Source organism: Lissotriton vulgaris, chromosome 1_1 (genome assembly GCF_964263255.1).
Source record: "Lissotriton vulgaris chromosome 1_1, aLisVul1.2, whole genome shotgun sequence".
NCBI classification, from domain to species: Eukaryota; Metazoa; Chordata; class Amphibia; order Caudata; family Salamandridae; genus Lissotriton; species Lissotriton vulgaris.
The window spans coordinates 1,894,569,633-1,894,594,410 of NC_141685.1; the positions used below are offsets into that span (position 1 = coordinate 1,894,569,633).

Here is a 24,778-nt window from a genome sequence, read left to right on the forward strand (position 1 = left end):
TAAAGGATAAATATCTATTATAGCCTGAAGCCCTCCAGTCTTCTTCAGTAAAGGTAAAGTGAGGCAATCCAGAGTAGTAACCCTCCCCTATTTCGGAACCCTCTTGATGGTTCCTTTGGAGAGCAAATCTTATACCTCCTGCAATAGACTGGGTAGGTGTTCCCCTGAGATTCGCACTGATTGTGGGGGGGGGGGGGGTGGGGGGGGGGTATTCAGAGGAGCAGAAACAAACAATCTGAAGGGACGCCACTCTAGGAAGAATTGATAGATTCTGCCTTCAATAGGGTGGTTGTGCTCCACTGGCGGCTTGTGGGCTTGGCCGCTGATGCTGGAGGTGAAAGGGACCGAGAAGACTGGTGCCCTTGATCCTGCACATTGTGTACCAGATCCTCATCCCCGGTCTCGAAAGAACTGGGGTGACTGCAGCAGAGGTTGGGGATACTGTGACTGCCTATACACCATTCACTTAGAATAGACTCCAAAACTGATGAAGAAACTGTTTGGCAGCTGTCAAGAGCTCCAAAGAGCATACTGTGGCCCTATTTTCCTTAAGGCATCTACAGCAGAGTCTGCTTTTCTACCCAACGGGTATGATCCATCAAAAGGCATGTCCATGAGAGAGGCCCATACATATCCAGAAAATCCTGTGCAGCGTTTCCACACATGGCAGAAGAGCACCACACCTATGCCAACCGCCCTATCCAGGCAATCAGTGGTATGTATCAAGGCCAGCACGAATCATGCATTTGGCTGCATCTTGACAATCCAAATTGATTCGAGCCAGTGATGCCCTAAAGTCTTTAGGGACCACCTTCAAGATCTCGCTGGAGATGTCCCAGAGGGTGTGAGAATATCTGCTCAACAAACAAACTGTGAGTACCCATTAAAGTATTACTCAGGGTCTTATTGAAAAGGTCCAAGAACCGCAAGATCTTCAGAAAGAAATTTGTCCCAATCTCAATAAAGGGTAGTTGTAGGTCGAACAACTCAGCTGCACGTCAAAGTACCATTGCAAATAAGGCACTCTATTCCATTGGAAGGCTAAATGATGAGTGAGTTCAACCCTGTATCAAAGGAATTATCAAGCCCACTTGCCTTCCGTGAGTCATAATGAGGGAAGTCGGGCGTAAATCATCCTCATCTCCACCATCATCATATCTGGTTGGTGGCAAGCTTTCATCAGAATCTGAGCTGGAAACACAATGGAGTCTCTGAGGGTGTGTCTGTTCCAGAAGAGGAATAGGACTGGAATCAGGCTGTACAGTGACTGGATGCACTTCTGTGATATGATAGCGCAGCATCTGCTGAGATCATGCGACAGTGGTTCAGGGTCAGATATCACAACCAGTGATCCCTATGAGGTGTGCACGCGCACACCTGCTATCCCAAGCACACAGTGGCTTGTGTGAAGCGTGTGCACACTTCACTGTACATCAGAGACCATTTTTGCGCCACTACTTTTAAAACGCGAGTGGCGCGAAAACTGTAATTTGCTTGTTGAGGGGGAGCAGCAGTGATCTAGGTGGAGCAGAAAGTAAGTAGCAAGTAGCTCTGTTGACACAAAGGAGAAGGAAAATGTGTTTTGTCTAGGATCACAGCATGCTGGGTAAACTGGCATGCCACGATTACAGACAGCTCATGTTTCCAAAATCAGGAATTTAGCCACTCAGTTGGTACCCTGCCTTCATTGCCTGAACCGGTAGTTAGTAAAAAAAAAAAGGCATCCCCGCTTTTGGATTGCAGGTAGACCCAACACTTGCACCCTTAAACTCACCGCTCTCCTTAACATTTGCCAGAGTGGGAATACTATTTTTTTTTTTAATTCTGGAATGTGCGCACTTTCAAATTGCCTTTTTGAGGGCAACAATTCAGGAGGCACGAGAATGGAATTTACCCTTGCAAATGCAATTTAGCGCTTTTTTTTTTAAAGGGACCGTTATTTTCTGTATTAAGAGTTTTTTCACTAATGCACTAATTTGCTGCCACCTTGTGGTTATTATCAAACTTCTTTTCGGGAGCAGGCATTGGCCAAGAAGGAAAGCATTTGCAAAGCCAATAGGTCTTGCTTTTTGAACCTATTAACCTTGCTTAGGATTTTTAGCCATGATGTACAGCATCCCGATGCTTTGCAACATGTCTAAAGACAAGCATTTGCAATGCAATAAGTCTCGCATTTACGCGAAACAATGCCTTTTATTTTTGTTTTTGTTTTTAAAACACAAATAAAAGGCATTGTCATTTACAATTCCAATAGCTGAAACTTGCATAAATGCGAGACCTATTGCATTGAAAATGCTTGTTATTTGAAGGTCACTCCAGCAGGCCCTAGTACTCATTTACTTTGCTAAATTAAATGCTTGTTTGCAGGGTTCTCTGCACAGTGGAATAAGACTTCGGATGGGAGCATACTGAATTTTTTATGCTTACACTCGAACAACCAAGGACCAGAGGAGCTAGCAAGTGCGAGTGCCACAGTGAGTGTAGAATTGTGCCTCCAAAATGTGTAGTGTTTATTAAATGACACAGACACAGTATAATGATCAAATTCTAAAGACCACGCCTGGCACACAGCGATCTCTGCTTTTATTGAGCCCCTTACTTTGGATGCCAGACTGAACTAATCCATGTATGCCCACGGGGTAGACATTCATGTTACCCACGTGCTCACTCCCCCCTAAACTTAGTGGGCAAGTCCACTCGACCCACAGCACAACAGTGAGAGCCAGCAGAGACCGTTTCAATGCAATAGACAGCTGGCACTCTATTTAGATAGTAAAGATAATGCTTGCTATGCAGCCGTGACAAGCACTGCATGACAATTTCACACCTTGCTGTGAAGCGAAGGGAAAGATTAACAAGCAAATCCCAGTCTGCAGAGGCAAACATGAATGAAATCATGCATGAGAGCTGTGCGCTGGGGCGCCTGAGGCGTGAAAGAAGCCACGGCGCCCAAGTGCCACCCCTGAACCCATTGCAGAGCCAGAGGCCACACTCTGCAGGTAAACAAGTGTAAACAAATAGAAAAAAAGGTGGGCCACTGTTCTTTTTCTATTTGTTTACTTTTGCTACAATCGCAGCCGGCACCCACGCTTTACTAAAGGTAAAGCACGTGTGCCGCGATTGCTGCAAAGGTAAAGAAATAGAAAAAAATATATATTTCTTTACTTTTCTAACAATCGCGGCACCCGCGCTTTACCTTTAACCATGTTAAAGTAAAGCACGGGTGCTGCAATTGTAGCACAAGTAAACAAATAGAAACAAAATCTATTTCTTTACTTTTCAACAATCGTGGCACCCCGCTTTAGCTTAACATGGCTAAAGGTAAAGCGCTTGTGCCGCTGAAGTGCAAAAAAAAGTCCATAAATACCAAAAAAAAGTAAATATATAAATAAAGCAGTAGACAATAAAAAAAAGCAAGCGCTGTGCTAGAACGTGGCGCCCATGCTTACTTAAGTTATGTACATGGTGCCCGTGAAGTGCGCGCGCCCTTGCAAAAGCAGAATGAATACAAAAGAGTGCTTACCCACTAATAAACGAGACAGTGTAACGCCGTAAGTAAGAGTTCCAGTCCGGATGGACTGTCCCAAAAGGAGACAGGGCGGTAACAAGGAGGGACTAATAAGTCTCATTTTCAATCAAAAGCCAGCATTTTCTTCTCTCCGCATCTCTATCTTTCTGCATTCTGTCTGCTTGCAGCGCCGGGACGCCCCTTGGCTGGGGCAGCCGCGCGCTATACAAATCACCATAACATTAACATTAACATTTAGCATAGACGATGCCGCAAGCGAATGAAAACAAGGGGCGGGGCTTCCACTCCACTTCTAAAACCTACCCATCTACAATATGCCTCGCAGAGCGAGTAGCACATGCATGCTGCAACACTAGGCGAAACCTAAAAAACAAAAGGTGATGTGACACTGTGGTTCTGTCATTTTGCAAACATGCTCACCATGCATGTGAGCGTCTACAAAATGATATGAGAATTTTTTTATTTACCAAGTTAAATCAGTAAATTAAAAAATAAGTAGCACAAATGTTTCTTGATTTTTTGGGGGAAGCACAGGAGGTTGGGTGAACGACATGTAGTGTGCAGGCAGTGGGACAACAAGAAGGGCTCAGGTAGGGGAACCACAAGCTACACAGCGGGCAGGGTGGGACAGAGAAGCAACACACGAGGGAAAAGGAGGGTCTGTGGAGCAACACGACACAGAGGGTGTGGATTGGAAAGAGGAGCAAAGAGCAAGAGAGGAGGGCAAGCTTGCAGGGAATAAACAGAAGGCAGGGTTTGGAGGAAAAGCAATGTGGAGTGGGAAGGGGAGAAGCACATGGGTAGGGGAGAAGCACATGGGCAGGGAGAAGCCCTCGGGCAAAAACGCAAGGAAGGTGACATTTACTTTTACCTTTATTCACATGTAAAAAAGAAATATCATGGGAGCGTTTGGGTCACTTTTGTATCTTCTCACCACAGGATGACGCCTATATCAAGTGGGTGTAAGTTTAGCGCAAATGGGCCCTTTCGTCTTCAAGAGTCAAAAAGTGTCTAGCACTGCTATACTTGGAGAAAAGTGCCTGGTCTAGAGTGTCAAGGCCAAATATGGAGACACTTCTCTCCATTACTCAAGGGGAAAGGCAGAGATCAGGGTCCGATTGGGAAGGCAGGCATTTGGCGATAGACTGGTGTCTTGGGGTGGCCTGTGGTCTGTTCCGTTCAGGGCCTCTGTTAACCAGCCCTTAGCATGATCTTCATTGATTGATTTTGCGCGTGAGTAAGTGTCACTCATAGTCGTTGAACTGTCACTCATAATTATACTGAAAATATGAAAATGTCACACAAAACAATCTGAAACCTTGATTGCTATCAACAAGTGGTTCCTGCACACGCCACTTGCTGAATGTCTTTCAATATTAGGAGCGCAGCGACGGGGGCTTGTTTGGCTTTTTAAATGCATCAGTGATCATGAAAGAGGCGTCATGATTTGAGATGGCGTTGTTATCTTGCTTTCAAGATCACTAATATCTCTTGTCTCCTTTGGGCCTCTTTGCCGGTGAGTTGTTGATTTGCAGTGGAAGTTACTCGCCACTGACCGACCCTCCATGAGATTAATTAATCTCAGTTTCTATTCAGGGAGATTTCGCAGGTTTATTTTTGGTTTTGAAAGCACCGGATGCTGCGTTCCTGGCCTAAAGCAACTTCCAGACAACAGTATACATGTCAAAATAACTCCAGTGACCAATGTTCTTCCTGGAGAAAGATGTTTTTTTTGTCTAGCTAAGGTTTTGCCCGATCATTCAGTAGTACAAAGGGTTAACCCCTTCGCCGCGGGGCTAATTCCCCCGCGGTGCGGGGGGGGGAGGGGGAGGCGCGCACGGTGCTGCTGTGCTGATGACGAGGACAGGCTCGTCATGCAGCACGGTGCTCGTGTGCTCATGACGAGCCTGGGCTCGTCATGAACCCGCCCGCGCAATGGAACGCTCAGCACAGCGGGGGAATTAGCCCCGCGTGGGAGCGTTCCACGGCTCATGACGAGCCCAGGCTCGTCATGAGCACACGAGCACCGTGCTGCATGACGAGCCTGGGCTCGTCATCAGCACTGAAGGGGTTAATATGCCTTCTGCAAAGAACATGTACCATGCAGATCACTAAGTACAAATAATGTAAATAGTTCACTGGGTTTCTGTTTTTCTAAGAGACATCCTTTTGTTACTTGCAGTTTATAATTTAAAATCCTGACATCGAACAGTGATCTAGTAACTGCCCTCAAAGACCTGCATGTACTCTCCAAAACATAGCTTAGAGCATATATTAATGCTGCAAAAAGGATTCATTTGGGTAGCAATCGATTCCTATTATTAAAGAAATCACTTAACTATGGTGACTATTAGGATGCGTGGCTTCCGCAGGCCCGGAGGATGCGGATTCACTGCAATCCTAATCAACCCCTATGATGTTCAGTTTTCAATTCCTAGTTTGTGCTTCTCTAGATCAAGCACTCAAACTATACTGCCTAGCAGTATGGATGACAAATCACTCCTACACCTTGTAGAACTCTGGCTTATGTAACATTTCATATACGCTGATTTACACGTGTATGATTGATTGTCTTTGTGAAATATGTGCGTGACACAAAGTGCTCTAAAACCCTACACTGGTATGAGTGGCGCTATATAACTAATTAAATGCATCTGAAAGAGAGATGTTATGAAGTCTTGAGGGGTACTGTTAAAGGGTCATCGTGAGGGAATCCGTGGTGGAGGCGGTCACTACCTCCACCATGGATGGAGGGGCGCAAACACATATGGTCACACCGGGCGCGACTAGCGCTAAAGCTTGCACTGTGCAGGAAGGCAGAATGGCTCAGCAAATAACTGGAAATGCTGACTCAGATAAAATACGAAAAACATGAATTATATGCACATTTACAGTGACTTAACAAGCCAAACATTACTAACCATTACAACGGATTTACAACCAAATACATATAAAAGAATGATTAAACGCAGTAAACTATCTATGGTCATACTCACGCAGACTCAGGTCTGTGACCGAATCCTCGAGAACCTCATGTGAAGATACCCAAATGCGCAGCTCTGTGCAAATGTCTGGAAACAAAGCATTGTGGGAGGCATGCAGTCACCGAGTCTACTCAAAGGGACTGGATTCAAGTCTGTGATCCTCTACTCTACGGCAACGGTAACTGACCCGCGGGAGCAAACTACAGGTGATCAGCGTAGGAAACGAAACTCCACGCACTGCCCTGCTTTAAAGCCAGGTGCACACAAATGAAAGCTAAGTGTTAATTTATTTCACCCCTTCCAGCCCAAAAAGACATTTTCGTGTCTCAAAAGGTTAATTTAAACATAGCTAGAAACATTGGAGAAAATCTCAGACCAGTACCAAACTCAAATATTCGTAGGTACAAGTTTAAAAGGAAAAGGGACTGTCAAAAGGCTAAGGAAAATGCTGGAGCGAACAGAAGTGGCTTTGAGTCTCGCTATCCGAATCTGAGAAGCTGAAATGTAGCTGATACAGAGGTAAAGAAAGAGCATTCTAAACGGAGGGCCAAATAAAAGTTGCTCTCATCCTTTGGAACGGCAGAGCGAGTTATTTTCGCCTGAGATATTTAGTGGTTGGAATCTGCGGATTCGTAGTATGTGGATCTGGCACCATCTTGTGGCAAAATAGCATAACAGATTTGTGAGCGAATGATTTTCCTCGTTCCAAAATATCCGAACATAAAAACTATACTTACCAATGGTATTTGTCTATATATAAAATATGTCTTGTGTGTTGTACATGTCCATACTTAAGATGCTAAAAGTTCATCACTCAGCCATATACACATATTCACAGTTTGCTTAAGTGCTCCTCTCAACTAGTAATTCACGGTACAGAACTGGACTAGCTGCTTGTAATATGTTTCATTAGGTGTGTGTATGTTATGGAAGTGGCCAAATCACAAGTTTGCACTCTTTGTAAAGAAGTGTAAATGGTTATTACAAGAGAAAAAGCTTTGCATGCACACAGATTTCTCTTGCAACTTTTTTCCCTGGCGTGAACCAGTAAGCAGGATATTTAAAGTGCACAACAGCATTTGCAAGTTCTAGTGTTCTGTTTATGGAAGAAGCCATGAGAATCTCTAGCCGACAGGAACTGAACAATGCTATTGTTTTTGGATGTGTTTTTGGGTTAGCATTGCTCACCAGAGAAGAGACTGATAGCCTTCAGTTTGAGCCTTTTCTTGCAGAGCCATGGAACAATTGTTAACAAGGGAGTGTAGACATGGAGCGTTAGAAATCTAGATGAAACACATTTCCAGAAAACAACTACTGGAAGACAGATGGAATATACCTCGAGGAAGTCATAATCTACTGACACTGCCTTAAAATGTCACAAGAAGGATGAACTGCTATCTGCTGGTGAGTACCCACCAGTCAATCTCCCCACTGTTGACTGTAGCTTTCCATTGGCCGAGAAGAATCCGGGAAAAACGAAAAAGAGACCATTATGAAGATATTAAAAATGGTTCTTTTCTGTTTGGATAGCATCTGACAGTTACAGCTTTTGGGTTTTATTTTGTTATTTTTTTGGCATTTAAAAACCAACGGTAGTTGATTTGCCCGGCGCTCTGCCACGGTTCTCTGCCAGATTGGTGAATTATCCGTTTACTGTGCAAAGCTGAGAAGAAACAGTAAATACATCAACATTTAGAAGCTTTCAGGCAAGGTATTCTGCTTTTTAAGGACTAATAATGCTAACAAGACCCTCATTTCGGCTATCATGGTAATCATGTGTGGGTTGCAAAGTGAAGTTTGTGCTCACATCGAGAGCGACATGATATTTACGGTATCATGCGAATTTTGGAGCGTTAAAAACACCAAATCCCAATCTTATTCCCCATGAACCTGCAATAGGTGTTATTTATCGCACCCGATAAATAATGTACCCTGTGGTAAATGTATTTATCAGGGGTGATACATAACAACTTAACTCCTAATCAGGCCCTGAGTGGGCATGTAAATTTACTAAGTGCGGTATTATAGCAGAATAGGGTTCCCGACTGAATTCTTTTCACATTACTGTACCAAGTTGGCAACTCGGTTCCTAAGGTGTATGAGGCAGCGGTGGCCAATGGGACCATACTGACTTCCATGAGAAAAGCAGTCATTATTGTCCGTCCTAAACCTGGGCGAGTCCCTGTGACCATGAAGTCCTCCCGCCTTCTGTCCTTCTTAAACCTAGACTACAAGGTCATTTGCAAAGTCCTGGCCAATTATCTGACTACGGTGGTCTCCTCTCTAGTGCACTCAGCTCCAAACGGTTTTATACCTGGGTGCAACACGTTCATTAACCTACAGCAGTTGTTCCACACTATGGACTGGGCGAGGCGTACGGGGACCGCAGGTTGTGCCCCCTTCCTTGATGTATGGGGTTCGGGCAGCCCTTACTTAAATGAGTGGTACCGCTGTACACTAGACAGGTTGCCCGGGTACGCACGAAGGGATATCAGACCAGTTCCCAGTGGCTAAAGCCAGGGCGGTCCCCTGTCTCCATTGTTGTTCGCCCTGGCGATGGAACCCTTAGCATGCATGATAAAAGACCGTGCACCACAGAGGACCTTGTGAAACTAGGACGCCCTCAGATTATATGTCTTTATGAAGATGGCCTATTGATTTACCTAAAGGCAGCCCACACTGTATTACTAAGAGCTATGGCAGTGTTAGACGATTTTGGGCTGATGTCGGACTCCAAATTAACTCGGTAAGTCCTGCCTTATCCCTGTGTCTCCAATACCCGATGACCAGAGAGAGGAACTACCCCGCACAGATTCAACCTGGCAGTTTGATTCCATCAAGTATTTCGGGGTACAAATATACTATAAGGCACACGCCGTCATGGAAGGAAATCTGATGAAAGCGGTAGCCTTCACCAAAATGTTGGTTTTACCCAGATTATTATATTTCTTTGCGGCCATCTTGCTGATTATCTTGCTGATTATACGAAAGGCATTCTTTAAGGATCTCAAGAATTTGATATGGGGTACCGGCCAACAGCAGATAGCACTTAATAAACTATTTACCCCCTTGAAGGAGGGCAATCTTAGTGCCCCTGACTACGAACTATACTATGCAGCAGCCCAACTACAGTGACTGATAAAATGGCTAGTAGGTGCATCATCAGTCAAATGTGCAGGGATTCTAGACGAGCCAGCAGGACCATCCCTTTTGAACAGGCTCTTAGACACTAGTTCCCCTGGAAGCTCGGACTGCGTGCTATTGCAAACAGCCCTCCATGTCTGTACATACGTACGCCTGCAGGGGTCCATGCTCGACACCAGATGCACTCAATTTATCGATTGCCTGAATGTGCAGGATTGAATGACATGTATTGCACGAGTGACAGGGAGGAAGCGGGGCTCGAGTCCTGAGGAAAAGTGGTGACTGAGGAAGGATTCTGTACTTTTGAAGCCCGGTCACTTCATCGCAGGCTGGGATCGGACCAGTTCCTACTGTATTCAGCATTAAGGGATGTAATGAGAAGGACACGGGGGTCTGACAGGGTATGGCTTCTTCTAGGGGTGACGTCAGGGGTGAGTCGGACCGGGTACGTCCTCTTCTGGGGGTGCCTTTGGTGGCAGTTCTGACAAGGGGGAACTCTACCAAGGCCATCACGTGCCAATACTCTGCACTGCTGCAGCGCCCGAATGGAGTGACTACAGGACTACGGGACTGGTGGAACTTGGCGCTTGGAGCAGACTTCCCCACCAAGCAGTGGAACTGATGCCTTCAAGTGGTTAGGCAGGTGGCATGCAATGCGCGGTTTCGCCTTATTTAATTTCAATATCTACATCGTGCATATCTCACCCCACAGAGGATTGGCAGGATGTTTCCGGGTGCACCTGACATGTGTCCCCGGCGCGGCAGAGGCAGATTTTCCTCACATGGTATGGTTGTGTGCGGTGGTGCCCCTCTTTTGGGTGCAGGTTACGCAGGCTGCTTCGAAGGTCACGAGCTGCTGGTGCCCGTTAAACCTTGTCCGATGCCTGGTCAATGTGGGGCATATTACCAGGAGAACGAAGGGTTTGCTGCTATCCCAAACTCTAGCCCTGATTTTGGCTAAACGCATAATCAACATGGTCTGGAAATCAGCAGCGCGGCACCTGCATTGGAATGATGGCTGACAGGCATGCATAAATGGGCGCAGCTGAACTAGCAGTCCACAGATGATTATGCACGAGAGGCAAGGTGGTGGACTCAGGAAGCTGAGACACCTATTTTGAGAAGATAGAGGCGTGCACAGAAGACCACCCACCTTGAGGACATTATCACTGATCCTACCCAGGTAGAGAGGGTGGGAAAATCACCTGGCTTAAGACGCAACTGACCATTAAGAGGAGAGGGGATCGGGGAGAACGGATGACTATGTACCGACCAGACCCCGAGACGCATCCCTTGGTCCATTGGCTTTGGGACAAACCAATCAATGCGTGAAAGCTAAATGGGGCCCACTAGCGACACAGATTATGGGGTAGGCTGAGATTCTTCACAAGGATACACACACACGGTCTGGGGGAGGGGCAGATGCGCAGTTGAATTTTAGCCGTATTATTACGATCATCATGAGATCTACAAGTACTTGTAACGGTTGCCCTCTCATTGGAGAGGAGATGCTATTTTCGCTTGATATTGGCAATGACTTTGTGTCATCTTGAAAGGGCGTGATGGCTCTCCTGGGACAAGACCTATGTAGGAGGGTACACAAACTGTGCATGCTATATTAGAAGGTGATAAAGACAAATGTGTTATGTAATGTACCTGACTACCTGATTCCTACTGTCCATAAGGAGTGTTATTTCTGTACACTAGAAGTGGTTCTGTTGGCAATGGAAACGAAATGGCAATAAAGAATAAAATAAAGAAATTATAGCAAGAAATAACGGAGTACTAGTATCGAGGAATGAGGAGCCATGTGTTATGGGGAATGGATCTGCACTGCCCTGTCCAGTTTTTCAACCCATGCCGGCAGGTTATTAACAATGATAAGGGTGAATGAATGTTTACTAGATGGGGTGTTAACAATGTGCTGGTATCCAATCTACTATTTTATGTACCCCCACCTTGATGGAACTCCACTGGCTTCCCTTGCCAGCCTGCACCATCCTCACAACAAACGTTATTATTTACAAAGCCAATCACAACCGGCACACTCGATTATCTTGCAGAAAGGTTTCCCATCTCTGGGGGTTCTCAGCACATCCGCAGCCAAAAACCATCAGACTGCAGTCTAAGAAGTGTAAAAAAGAAAAAAACAAGACAACAGGCTTTGTCGATCTATGCACCCAGGACCTGGAACAACATCCCCGTATCCATTACAACCGCCTCAGCGTTGCGCCAATTTAGAAAAAGAGTTGAAGACTCACTTCTTTAAGAACACAAAATCAAAGAACATTAATCGTTCACAACTCAGCTTCCTCTATACTTTCTGGCTGTAACCAGGTACAGCACTTTGTTGCCTTCTGGCAAGGTTAGCGCAATAGTAATACCATATACAGATACGTATATATATATATATATATGCACTTACGATTTCTTTAAAACCAGCGTGCAGTTGGTCCTCTGCAAAAATGTGAAAGTGAAGTAGTGTTTTACTGAAGATAATTGCAGACTTTAGCATTGTAACAGTCTCCTCCAAACGTTCTCCACAGGCCACCACAGCTAGATGCATAGCTTCGACAGGCTGAACTGTGGTAACATTGTACCTGTAGAAGTGAAAAAAACATGGTAAAGAGCTAAGTTACTTTTAAATCAAATGCCAGACTTTACAGCATGATTTCAAGGTTTGCTGTAAACGCTACGAAAGTGAAAGAGCACAGTGTACAATGCCATAAGCATCATGCTGGATCTATGCCATTTACATAGGGGCCTGGAATCTCTGTATAAAATCCTGTCTCTAATCTCCTTATTACAGTTGACTTGTGACGTCTCAAGTCACTTGTAATAATGAACTGGAATACCTGCTCAAGTGTAATAAGCTATTACAGTTGAGTTGTAGCATCATATATCCTGCCAGCAGCCAGAGTGAAAGGCAGGCCACAGAACATAATTGTATCTCAGTCTCAACAACAAAAACAAGAACTGTTTTTTTGTTCTTCTAATCCGTTTTTAAATGAACAGTGATAAACAGAAAGGAGATATTTATAGCAACGTGTTTATTTTTCCCACAGTGTTGCCAACGGCAGGAAAGGTACAATCTCTGTATCTTTTAATACATTGTCAACTGAAGCATTTTTTTTTAAAGCTGATTTACATGAAACATTTTCTAAATCTGACTTACATTCAACTGATTCACGTCCTTAATTAAATATCTGCTAATACATATACAATAATTTCTTCATATTGAAAGTTGCCATGCAGGCTGTATAGTGGGCTAGAAGGTCTGAGGCAGTTGATACAATTTTCCATCCTAATGACAGACAGCATAACCTTAGAGAAATGTTGTTAGTTTACGAATTCTCATATGGACTTACAATATATACTCAACACACATAAAAAACACATGACTAGATCGTTATTGACGAAACTGTTCTGGTTTTGGATGTTTGTAACATCTGTATTTCATGTTTGTGTGGGGCGGCTCGTAGTGCAGGAATTTTAGCTCTGCTACATGGCATGCACCAAACTGGACTCACACCCATGACATCAACTGAATTGTCTAAATGGAAAGGCTGAAAAACAACCATCTTGGGGTGGTAACATTTCTCAGACACATGGCGGTCAAAGACAGATAGTACACTGGCTGAATAGATAAAAGCATTGAGACTCACCGGGGGCGAAACAACCTTTCGGTCAACAAGCCTCTTTCCAAAATACATCACTAACCCCGAAACATCTGGCTGACACTGCATTTAGTAACTGTAACTGGAGAGTGGCAAGCACGGTCTGACCCTTTTCGCACGCTTTTTACTACAGACTCAACGCATGAAGGAGTTAGCAATTTCCAAATAAGGGCTGCCCTAGACCCATATGTCCCCACAGTGGGCATTCTATCAAACCATACTTCATTATCACTTACTCAGAGCAAGGTGTGCAGGAAACAAATCACTTGGATATGTCATAATACAGGAATTAGCTACGCAACCATCTTTCTGAAAGCGAGAATGAGCCACTGAGCCGTAATGGAAGATCCCAGATGAGCAGTGCACATTTTAATGCAAAGTTGCTTGAGATGTATCCCTAAATATGCTTAACCAAACTTTTACTTTTTTTACTCCTGAAACGGGAGTGTAGTGTCCAAGCTGCACCAACCACCCAAATGCAACGACCGTACATCTACTATGAGACTATCCAATCATCTTCAAGCTCTGAAGTTATTGTGAGAGATCCGCAATACACTAGGGAGCAAGATTGAGATGGACCAGAAGACACAGTTATTGGTCTTAGGCAAGAGGTGTATTATAGTACCATGGATAAACAGAACAAAAACACCTCCACATTACTACGCATGGTAAGGGATCTCGTATGCTCCGGCAATAGGGAGAATACGATAGGTTACTTGTTCACGCCAAACAGTACCTATTTGGAAGTAATATTGTGGTGACTGAGAAGGTCAGTGCTTGGGACTCCACTGATGATGGAGCGTGGTGTTGAGGATACCCTCCAGGTGGGACGCAGCATCACCAATAGATAAGCAGAGTTTGGATTAGTATTAGAATCACAAATCTACTGATAAACATGTCAAGTCCTAAAGGCATGGGATGATTCCAATTGTTCCTTCCAGAATGCAACTGTGTAGTGTTTGTGTAATGCGGTTAAAACCTTGGTAAATAAGAAGAAACTTAAACTTGGAAAAAGCTGTTCTTAGTTTCAGTCGGAGATTTGCAGCTGGAACATGTTCATATTAAAATCGGTGAATAGCTGGAAGCATGCTCTTGTTAAGATTAAACACAGGGTTAGAGAACAGGAACAGGAGCCATTTACAGAATTAGCGAAAGCAGCCCTACATAACAGCATTCTCATTCTTTATTTTGGCATGTGTTTTTTGCCATCCATATTACAGTTACACTAGTTGTGTTGGAGCAGTCGTGGGAATAAACGGTTCAGCAACTCGTTAGGTCTGGCTTGAAAGTGCAGCTGTCGCCAGACCTTATGTGATCAAGTTAAAAAAGCTTTCAGTTGTACTGCAGAAAGAGGTTTGACTCCGCCCATGTTAGTGGGAAGGAGTACATGTTTAGATAGAGCAGATGTTCTGAGCTTCCACGGAAATAGTTCTTGCACTCCACGGGGCTGTGATTCTTTAGTTTGTTTATCCAGCTGCCTACCCTAGACTCACTGGTAAGCATAAAGTATCAAGACTGAAATGGGATGGAGTTTACATTTTCGGAGACACATACATGGCACTGCATGCTTTAAGCGTGTCCTAGGAAAGCAGATCATTTATGCTGTTGTTTTTCTTTGCCAGTAGCAGAGTTGGGAGGAGGGCAGGTATGAGAAAAGTACTGCTGTTTTCCAGTCCCAGAAACCACCCCTGCCCTATCCAGAGTGAAACTGAGTGGTTGAGATCAGCGGCACATTGATCTGCATGCATTGGTACATACTCTAACTAGCACTGCTTGAAAGAATGGTGTTTTTTCTTTTTTATTCCCACAAAGCCTTTATTTGTCCAAACCACTTAACTTGCCTGGCTCCATGTCAGAAATGCAGAGTGTGTGAGATGTGCTCATGTTTATGAAATGCTTCAAAAATACCAGAAATTTGAAACTGTTCAAAAAACATATGGACAGTGAAATGTTTTTAGGTCTCGCTATGTAATGTTTGCTGCCCCATGAACAGTTCATAAGCTCTGCCAAGAAGTGCAGTTTTTTCCATCCACACATTTTATCAGCGCATCACATGGGAGTATTTTTGAAACTGGCAAAATACGAGTTGGCGCTAGGATGGAGAACACCCTTCTGTCCTACAGGTTCATATTCTAACACACACTCTGTGCCAAAGACGTTCAAGAAATGTAGTTAATTACTAGTCTGCATATCTACCTTTAGGTACTAATTTTTCAACATTTTAAAATCTGTCACATGAATACTGGTTGATAATTCGGTGCAGTGCACGCTACTGCATCTGCACACATGCTGTACAACCAGCCTGTACAACACTTGCATTTAAGGGTAGATAACCGTGCATTGAATAATTGGACTTGCATTGGATACATATATTGGACAGTATGTTGCACTGATTGCAGTGAAGCTTCTCTCCGTGCAGATCTACTTTAGTTAGTTGTGGAGTAGGTAGGGCAAGCGGTTATCTTCCCAGGGCAAGTAGATTTCTGTGACATTTTGTCCCTTGGCCAAGTAGATTTTTCAAAAATTTCCACACCCCTGCCTTATTACCTCCATGCCCCCCCTTTGACACAGAAACAAGTACGTGCCCTTATAGGCCTCACTTCCTATTGCAGACAATGGATCCCTAACTTCTCGGCCATTGTCAAACCTCTTTTAGCTCTCACTACTAAAGATATGCCAGAAAGAGGTTTTCCATGGACAACTGAGCATATGGCTGCTTTTCAGACACTTAAAGATGCCTTATGTACAGCTACAGTGTTAGGCACTCCAGACTATGACAAACAATGTTTCCTTTTTGTCCATGAGACACATGGCTGCGCTTGAGCGATCTTAACTCAGATTTTTGGAGACAAACATCGCCTTGTGCTTATTTCTCGACTACACTTGACCCAGTAGCCCGAGCCCTCCCTGGATGTTTACGCGCAACTGCTGCTGCTGCACTTATGGTCCGCCAGAGCGCAGGTATTGGTATGTCTTCATCCTTGACCTTAATGGTCCCACATGCAGTAGATAACTTGCTCAACAACACCTAGAAACAACACCTTACCAGTGCACGACTTACAGGTTATGAGCTCACTCTTTTATCTAGTCACATTGACATTAGAAGATGTAATATTCTAAACCCAGCTACACTACTCCCTACTGAGACACAATGGAAAAGTTCTGACCATCAAGATTGCATATTACGGACTGAAGAAGAAACAAAGGGTCGTTTGGACCTACAAGACAGCCCCCTAACAGACGCTGAGGGAACAATATACATAGATGGTTCATGTCTTAAAAGATCGGATGGAACTACATCTGCTGCATATGTCCTCACCACTCTTGTTACAGTAGTTGAGACAGCACAAATTCCACAGGCATCGGCCTAATCGGCTGAATTAATGGCCTTGGCACGAGCTTGTGAAATCAGTAAAAACATGACTATTAACATCTATACGGACAGTTAGTACTCAGTACAGTCAGGTGGCTTACAATTTTTGTTAGACTCTGGAAAGAAAGACATTTTCTCACCTCACATGGGACCAGAATACAGCATGGCCCCTGATACACAGACTTCTAGACACCTTGACATTACCTAGAAATGTTGCAGTGATTAAATGTAAAGCCCACCAGAAAGTGACTAATGATGTAGGGCAAGGCAATGCCCTTGCAGACCAAACAGCAAGACAGACTGCTCTAAGTAAATCTGATGGAATGTTTGTGACAGGACCATCCAGATGGGTGGTGGAAGGAGGAATGTTGGAAAATACTAGCCAGAGTGTGGTCGAGATTCAATCTCATGCCACTGCAAAAGAACTGCACACATGGGAGGAACATCTGGCAGAAAAAGAGATATAGGGATGTTGGGTGCATTTATCAGAAGGGAGGCAATGGATGTTACCAGACAGTCATGTCCCGCCAGTTGTCACTATGGCCCATGGCCCTGCCCATATCAGTGCAAAGGGAATATGCAAGTTACTAGAGCCAACATGGTATAATGAAAAAATACCCCTATATGCTGACCGAGTGGTTAAGTCATGTATGATCTGCCTTATGCACAATCCAGGAAAAGGTACAGTTACCCCCGCTGATGGCTTCTCCCCACCTACGTTTCCTTTTGAGGCCATCCAGATGGATTTTATCCACATGGACAGGTGTGCAAATTTGAAATATGTCCTTGTAGTGGTCTGTGCCTTCAGCAGATGGGTAGAGGCCTACCCCACCAAGGATTGCACAGCTATTACAAGCTCCAAAGTTTTGTTGAAAGAATAATTTCCCCGATTTGGGTTGCCCCGTTTGATTTGGAGTGACAATGGCCAACATTTTACAGCCAATGTGGTCCAGTTTGTGTGTTCCGGGCTTGGTGTCAGACAAAAGTTTCATGCTGCTAATCACCCCCAGTCAGCCGGATTGGTGGAGAAATACAATGGGGTACTTAAATTAAAATTGGCCAAAATAGTGGAGGAAATAGGCGTTACCTGGGTAGATGCCCTACCCCTTGCTCTATTGTCAGTAAGGACGACTGCCCACTCTAGGATAGGATTATCACCCTACGAATTGGTATTCTGTACACCAGCTAATGTATGGGGCGTACCAGTTAACCGATTCTTTTTGTACTCTTTATCATCAGGTACACTCTGCTATCCCCAACAAGAGCGAAGGCCCTGGTCACACCATTCAACCAGGTGACTGGGTGGTGATCCAAAATTTTCAGCGTACCAAGTGTCTGGTCGTACCCCTGACAGGTTCTTCTGGCCATCCGCACTGCTGTAAAAGTCGAAGGGAGAAAGAACTGGATACATGCTACCCATTGTAAAAGGGTGCCTTCCCCCGTATGACTAATGGGTGAAAGAAGGACTGCCGGATTGCGACACAGAAGTAGTACCGACCTTTGTCCCTTTCAATGATGTTCAGCTTCATTACACCACTACGGAAGCGGAAACTGATCGAATCTTAGGGGGTCCAGTCATTCCTCCTCTGCAGGACCAGAGGAAGGAACAAGAAGCTCTCTTTCCAGACCACTCCATACCTTCTTCCACTCGCTACAACTTGAGACCAAGAAAAGGGGCTGGCCCTTGACTCTGTCTGGTGTCTAATAGGCTGTAGGGCTGTGATATCTCCGGCTGAGACCGGTGCTGGTATGCTGGACCAATGGGAAGTCCGTAGGACTCTTGGTATCCACATCCAGTGAAGCAACCACCAATCACAGACAGCCGCTAGTGACAACAGGCTGAGCACAATGGCAGCGGTCCGAGGGTCTGAAGCGCACAAGAAATATGTCAAGAAATATGTCAAACTTCTGAACAATAAATGCTTCCTTTCCACGATAGTTCTACTTTTTGCTCTCCTCGTCCTGCTGGTTGTGGGATGGTTTCGGTTACTGACCTCTCCCCCAGCTCCTCTGGCTACGACACCGACACCTGCAGAACATCTCCACGCCACCTTGTCACCCCATGAAATACCACGACGCCTGGAATTCATGAACTATACTTTTGTACAATTATTGCATTATAATCATAATACCTCGAACTGTTGGGTATGTGGGCTCATGCCATACTCTATGACACACACTGTCCCCTATTTTGTCTATCCATTTTCTGTTTTTGGGTCCCGTCTGGCTTGGAGGATGCTCGTCACCGATGCATATACGATCAATGGAACAACGAGCTCCAACATTGGTGATTTTTATGACACTTTCACCCGAAACAGAACAGGCAATGTCAGTAATCCTTTCTGCCCTACTACGACATCTGACATCTTGAACATCTCTCGTGCTGAACGCAATGAGATGGTTGTGTTCAACACCTCAAGTAGAATAATCTTCACCCGCTTTCGGTCCAGAAGCAAAGTTCCCACCAAATTGCAGGCTTTCAATGTGATCAACACGCATGGCCAAGTGTGCATAAAAGAACTGGGGACTCGGGAGGTAGGAGTCAGTGACTGCGCAATAGTCAGTATGCTGAATATTACCTCACCATACTAATCGCTTCTCCAAATACCTATTTTGTTTCTGGACAGTCTGCTTATACCTGGCTTCCAGGAAATTGGTCAGGTGTGTGTTATTTGGCCTTTCTTCTTCCCCCTACCTTTACTGCTGTTGGGACACATCACTTGGACAATCCCCACCTCCACCATCGTATGCCCAGGGGAGTCATTGAGGCCGATGACACTGCAGGACAGGAGGCGGGGTACTTCTTCAAAGGTTTCCTGCCGTTCTTGGGTCCTATTGTCAACAGCCGCAACATACGACACCTTACCCGAGTGGTGGAGGAAACCATTAATGAAACAGCAGGGGCATTGGGCAACATCACCGCAGAGCTTCAGGCGGACCGCCTGATGACACTACAACATCGAATGGTACTTGACATCATCCTTGGGGACCGTGGTGGTGTATGTAAACTAATCGGCTCCAGCTGCTGCATTTACATACCAGATAACGTTCCATCAGTCCATCAAGCTATCCAACGTCTGCATAAACTTTCCTCTGAGATTCATCAACAACAAGACCACTGGTCCCCAATGGGCTGGATTTGGGGCCTCCTTTCCAGATGGGGATGGGGCATCCTAATTTTTTTGCCTGAGGAACAGCAGTCATCATCTCATTCTGCCGGTGTATCCAGTGCTTGCCTGTGCTTTGTACTATGTGTACACAGGCCCTTAAAAGTTCCCCGGTCAGTACACGTGACACCAATGTAAGGATAATGCTTCAACAAGAGATTGGCGACCTAATGCTGATAGACATTTCCTAAGAACATGTTTTGCCACTCAATAATTTCCTTACATTCCTCCATTTCTTGTCATCTCTTGACAAAACCCTGCCTACAGCCTCCATTTCTGCTGATGCTAAAAAAAACTATCACATACCCAAGCCCCCTGTTCTTTGCAGTTAACCAATTCATCAACAGAGAGCCATGAGACACCTACGCCCTGTGTAAACAAGCTTGTTTTTCATCTTCTGCTCCCTGCTTGGTATACATTCTTGACGCCGTGATCAGGTCATCTGGACAATGGTCTGACTGACCGAGCCTTGATCAAGCTGATTGAACAATGGTCTGACTGACCGAGCCTTGATCAAGCTGATTGAACAATGGTCTGACTGACCGAGCCTTGATCAAGCTGATTGAACAATGGTCTGAATGCAGAGTCTTGATCAGGTCATTAACTACAAACATCGCCTTGATCAGGTCATCAACTACAAACACCGCCCTGATTGAACAATGGACTGAATGCCAAAAGAGTGGAATAAAAATGTATATAAGGCTTGTAAGCTGTGGAGTAAAGCTGCAGCCTCCTGGGTTTTGTCTCCGACTAGCTTGGGACTCTGTTCCATAGCCCGGGCTATTGTAATTAAGGTGGTTCTCTCTGCATATGAAGGTTTCCGGGTCCACTTTATTATATAAGGAGGTAAGAGTAAACTCGGATGATTCCCGCACCGCCAAGGCCCCACTCCTCCTTGAGGTGGGCTTTTCTTGGTTCTACACATCTCAGGGATTCCTTACTCAAGGAAAAATGGATGTCCCACTGGGATCTCCAGCATGCTTACCTTGCAATCCCAGTTCACATTTCGTACAGGAAGTTTCTGCAGTTTGAATGGGGAAACACGTTTCCGGTTCAGAAGCCTCCCATTCAGACTTTTCTTTGGCACTGTGGTGCTTCAAAAAGGTCATGAGCACAATGATGGCTCATTTAAGAGCCCATGGAGTAAGTCTAATTGCCTACCTGTACAATTGTCTCATTTAGGCTCAGGACAAATATCTATTACTACCTCAACAGACAAACTATCTCGATTTGTTACAAAATTAACTGGGGCAAGTCTACTCTGATGCCACCAAAACAGATGGAGGTTTTGGGTTCCCTTTTGCCTCAAATAGATCAAAATTACAACTTCTTTAACAGAAAGTCATAATGATAAAGAAAGAAATTGAACAAGTTTTAAAGATGTTGCCCTTATCCCTATTAGAAATCTGGTGCATGTGCCCTCTTCAATACAGGCTATGTTTCTGGGACCTCTTCGTTTGTGTACCCTTCAATGGTTAAAGATTTGTCATCTTTGTATGATTCTTTCGTATTGCGATATAATAAAATTGGATCAAAATTTTCAGACAAAACTCCAATTGTTTCATGAACATCTAAACCAAGAATACTCAATGTACAGGCCCGGAGGGAGGAGGCAGGGAGCATATATGTGGACCGCCTGACCTTTACATATGGCCCCTGGTGTCTGACCACTAATGCTAAGATGTAAAACAAATGGACTAGCATTTAATTAAATATTAACTGAAACAAAGGAAAAGAAGCACAGGCGTACTGCACTATTTAGCTGTAGGAATACAGAGATGTTTAAAGTCATTGTGTTACATACATGAAAAAATTATACATTTGCTTCATAATTTAAACAAGCATTTACAATGCAACAGTCTCGCCTTTGCAAAAGTTAGAGCTATTGGCATTGTGAATAACAAACTTTTGATTTATGTGTTGGTTTTGAAAACAGATAAATAAATGACATTGTCATTTACAATGCCAATAGCTTAATCTCTCGCAAATGCGAGACCTATTGCATTTGCAATGCATTAGGTGGCGTATTTACTCGAGTTTGAGCTATTGACATTGCAAATAACAATGCGTTTTATTTATGTTTCAAACACCAAAACATAAATAAAAGGTCTCACACTGCTGTTTCTCTCACACTACTGTCTCTCTCACACTGCTGTCTCTCTCACACACACTGCTGTCTTTCTTATTTTTTTTTCTTTCTTACAGACAATGCTGTCTCTCATACTGCTGTCTCTCATACACATTGCTGTCTCTCACACTGCAGGTGTGGGTTGTGGAATGTGGGTTTCCAGCTCATATCACACACACACACACACACACACAGAGGCACACACACACACAGAGCCACGCACACACAGAGAGCCCCCCCACACACACACAGACACACACACACACAGACAAAAACACAGAGACACACACACACAGAGACACACACACAGAGAGACACATACGCCCGCAAGGTTAAAGTGCAAGAACTCACCGCCGTGACCACTTTAAGGGAGTCTGGTTACTGGGAGAAAACCAAGTGTTTGCGAGGATGGGAACAGTAAGGCATCGAGCACCAGAGTAAAATGGAGGCAGGGAGATCTACTAACAGAGAGGAGGAGAGCATGAGAAACCGGGAAAGAGAGGAGGAGGGATGCAGGTCCCTTTTAAGTTTATATTGAAAACAATAGATTTCTCAAGCACAGGCAAGGGATTGTGCAGTTGAAACCTAATAAAGGAAACCAAATAAAACAACTCAAAAATGCTATCAGATGCGTTTCACAGAAAGAACTTAGCGGACAAAAAGTCAGAATAGAGGGTTGTGGGTAACACTAGTAATGGTGTCTAATCAATAAAGTGGACGAACAATAACCCACGATGTGGTAAATCAATGAAACAGATAACCTACTGCAAAAGAGAGTACCGCCTAAATCTAACAGCTACACTTCGTCCCACTACTTAGACGATCTAATGATGCATATTTGGTTACAACGTTTTCTCCCTGTCATATAGAGGTAGGGACAGAATTGGTAATTGACCACCACGATGCAGCGGTTTGTCACTCGTGGGATATACAGCACCCAGCGTGAGAGCCAGTAGAAACAGATGAGACATCACAGTAAAATTGCTAGTTGCGATCGGGCTAGTATCGCCCATTTGCCCCTACTGGCTTTGGAACACTTTAACAACATGACAGGGCAATATTATAACACGCAGTCGGAAAGAGAAAGTCTTGCCACGTGTCCCTGCGCATGTGCTTCAGCCGATGAGGAGCACACTACACTAGTTAGTTTATAATGCAATTTATGGTGGGCATTTTGTTGGTAAGGCTCAACTAAGTTCTCCCAATCTTCATAAGCATTTATTGAGAATTGTTAACAGTTTATATGCGCTGAGCAGCCAACATGACCCATCTGAAAAGACTATCAAAACAACCAAAATAGTGTGTGAGGTAATGACATATTACCTCCGGGGGTACAGTGTGTGGACGGACTGCTTGGCTTTCAGAGGAAGTAGTTTTGTTACTACCAAGGTAACAGCAAGAAAATCTGCAAAAACCCTTCTTAATCAATCAATCAATCAGAGTACTTGTAGAGAGCGCTACTTACCCGTGAGGGTCTCAAGGCGCTGAGGGGAGGGGAGAGGGCGGGGTGCTGCTACTGCTCGAAGAGCCAGGTCTTGAGGAGTCTTCTGAAGGCGAGTGCGTCTTGAGGCTGCCGTATGTGGGTAGGGAGGGTGTTCCAGGTCTTGGGGGCGAGGTAGGAGAAGGATCTGCCGCCAGAGGTCGTTCGTTGGATGCGGGGGACAGCGGTGAGGCTGGCGGAGCGGAGCTGGTGGGTGGAGATGTAGAAGCTGAGTCTGCTGTTAAGGTAGGCTGGTCCAGCGTTGTGGAGTACGTTGTGTGCGTGGGTGAGGAGCTTGAAGGTGATCCTCTTGTCGACGGGGGGCCATTGTAGGTCTCTCAGGTGGGGGGTGATGTGGCTGCGGCGGGGGACGTTGACGATCAGTCGGGCGGAGGCGTTTTGGATGTGTTGTAGTCGTCGTAGGTGTTTGGCTGGGATTCCTGCGTAGAGTGCGTTGCCGTAGTCCAGTCTGCTGCTGACGAGGGCCTGTGTCACTGTTCTTCTTGTTACGGTCGGGATCCACCTGTAGATCCTGGGAAGCATGCAGAGGGTGTTGTAGCAGGAGGAGGAGACGCGTTGACCTGCTTAGCCATGGAGAGGGAAAAGTCGAGGATGAATCCTAGGTTGCGTGCATGGTCGGTGGGTGTTGGTGCTGTTCCCAGTGTGGTTGGCCACCAGGAGTTGTCCCAGGCTGAGGGGGTGGGTCCGAGGATGAGTATCTCCGTCTTGTCCGAGTTCAGATTCAGACCGTTGCTCCTCATCCAGTCGGCGACGGCCTTCATTCCCTCGTGGAGGTTGGTTTTTGCAGTGTGTGGGTCCTTGGCAAGGGAGAGGATGAGCTGGGTGTCGTCGGCGTAAGAGATGATGTTGAGGTCGTGATGGCTGGCCACTTATGCGAGGGTGGCCATGTCGATGTTGAACAGCGTCAGGCTGAGGGATGAGTCCTGGGGGACGCCGCAGATTAAGTCGGTGGCTTCGGTCGGAAGGGTGGGAAGCGGACGCTCTGGGTTCTGCCGGAGAGGAAGGACGTGGTCCAGTCAAGGGCCATCTCTTGGATTCCGGTTTCTAGGAGGCGTGTCTTTAGAATGCGATGGCAGACCGTGTCGAAGGCGGCCGACAGGTCTAGGAGGATGAGGGCTGATGTTTCGCCATTGTCTAGTTGGCGCCTGATGTCGTCTGTGGCGGCAATGAAGGCTGTCTCGGTGCTGTGGTTTCATCTGAATCCGGACTGGGACGGGTCCAAGATGTTGCTGTCTTCCAGGTGGCGGGCCAATTGCCTGTTGACGATTTTATCGA

The 24,778-nt window shown here is 45.2% G+C and overlaps 1 protein-coding gene across 2 annotated transcripts in view; it reads right to left on the reverse strand.

Annotated features, from left to right (window-relative positions):
• GXYLT1 (glucoside xylosyltransferase 1) overlaps positions 1-24,778 on the reverse strand; it is an 89,017-nt gene that overhangs the window by 35,016 nt on the left and 29,223 nt on the right. For both annotated transcript variants that reach the window (XM_086919480.1, XM_086919476.1), the window contains one exon: positions 12,083-12,257. In XM_086919480.1, coding sequence (XP_086775606.1) covers positions 12,083-12,257 — 175 coding nt within the window. The remainder of the gene's footprint in view (positions 1-12,082; positions 12,258-24,778) is intronic.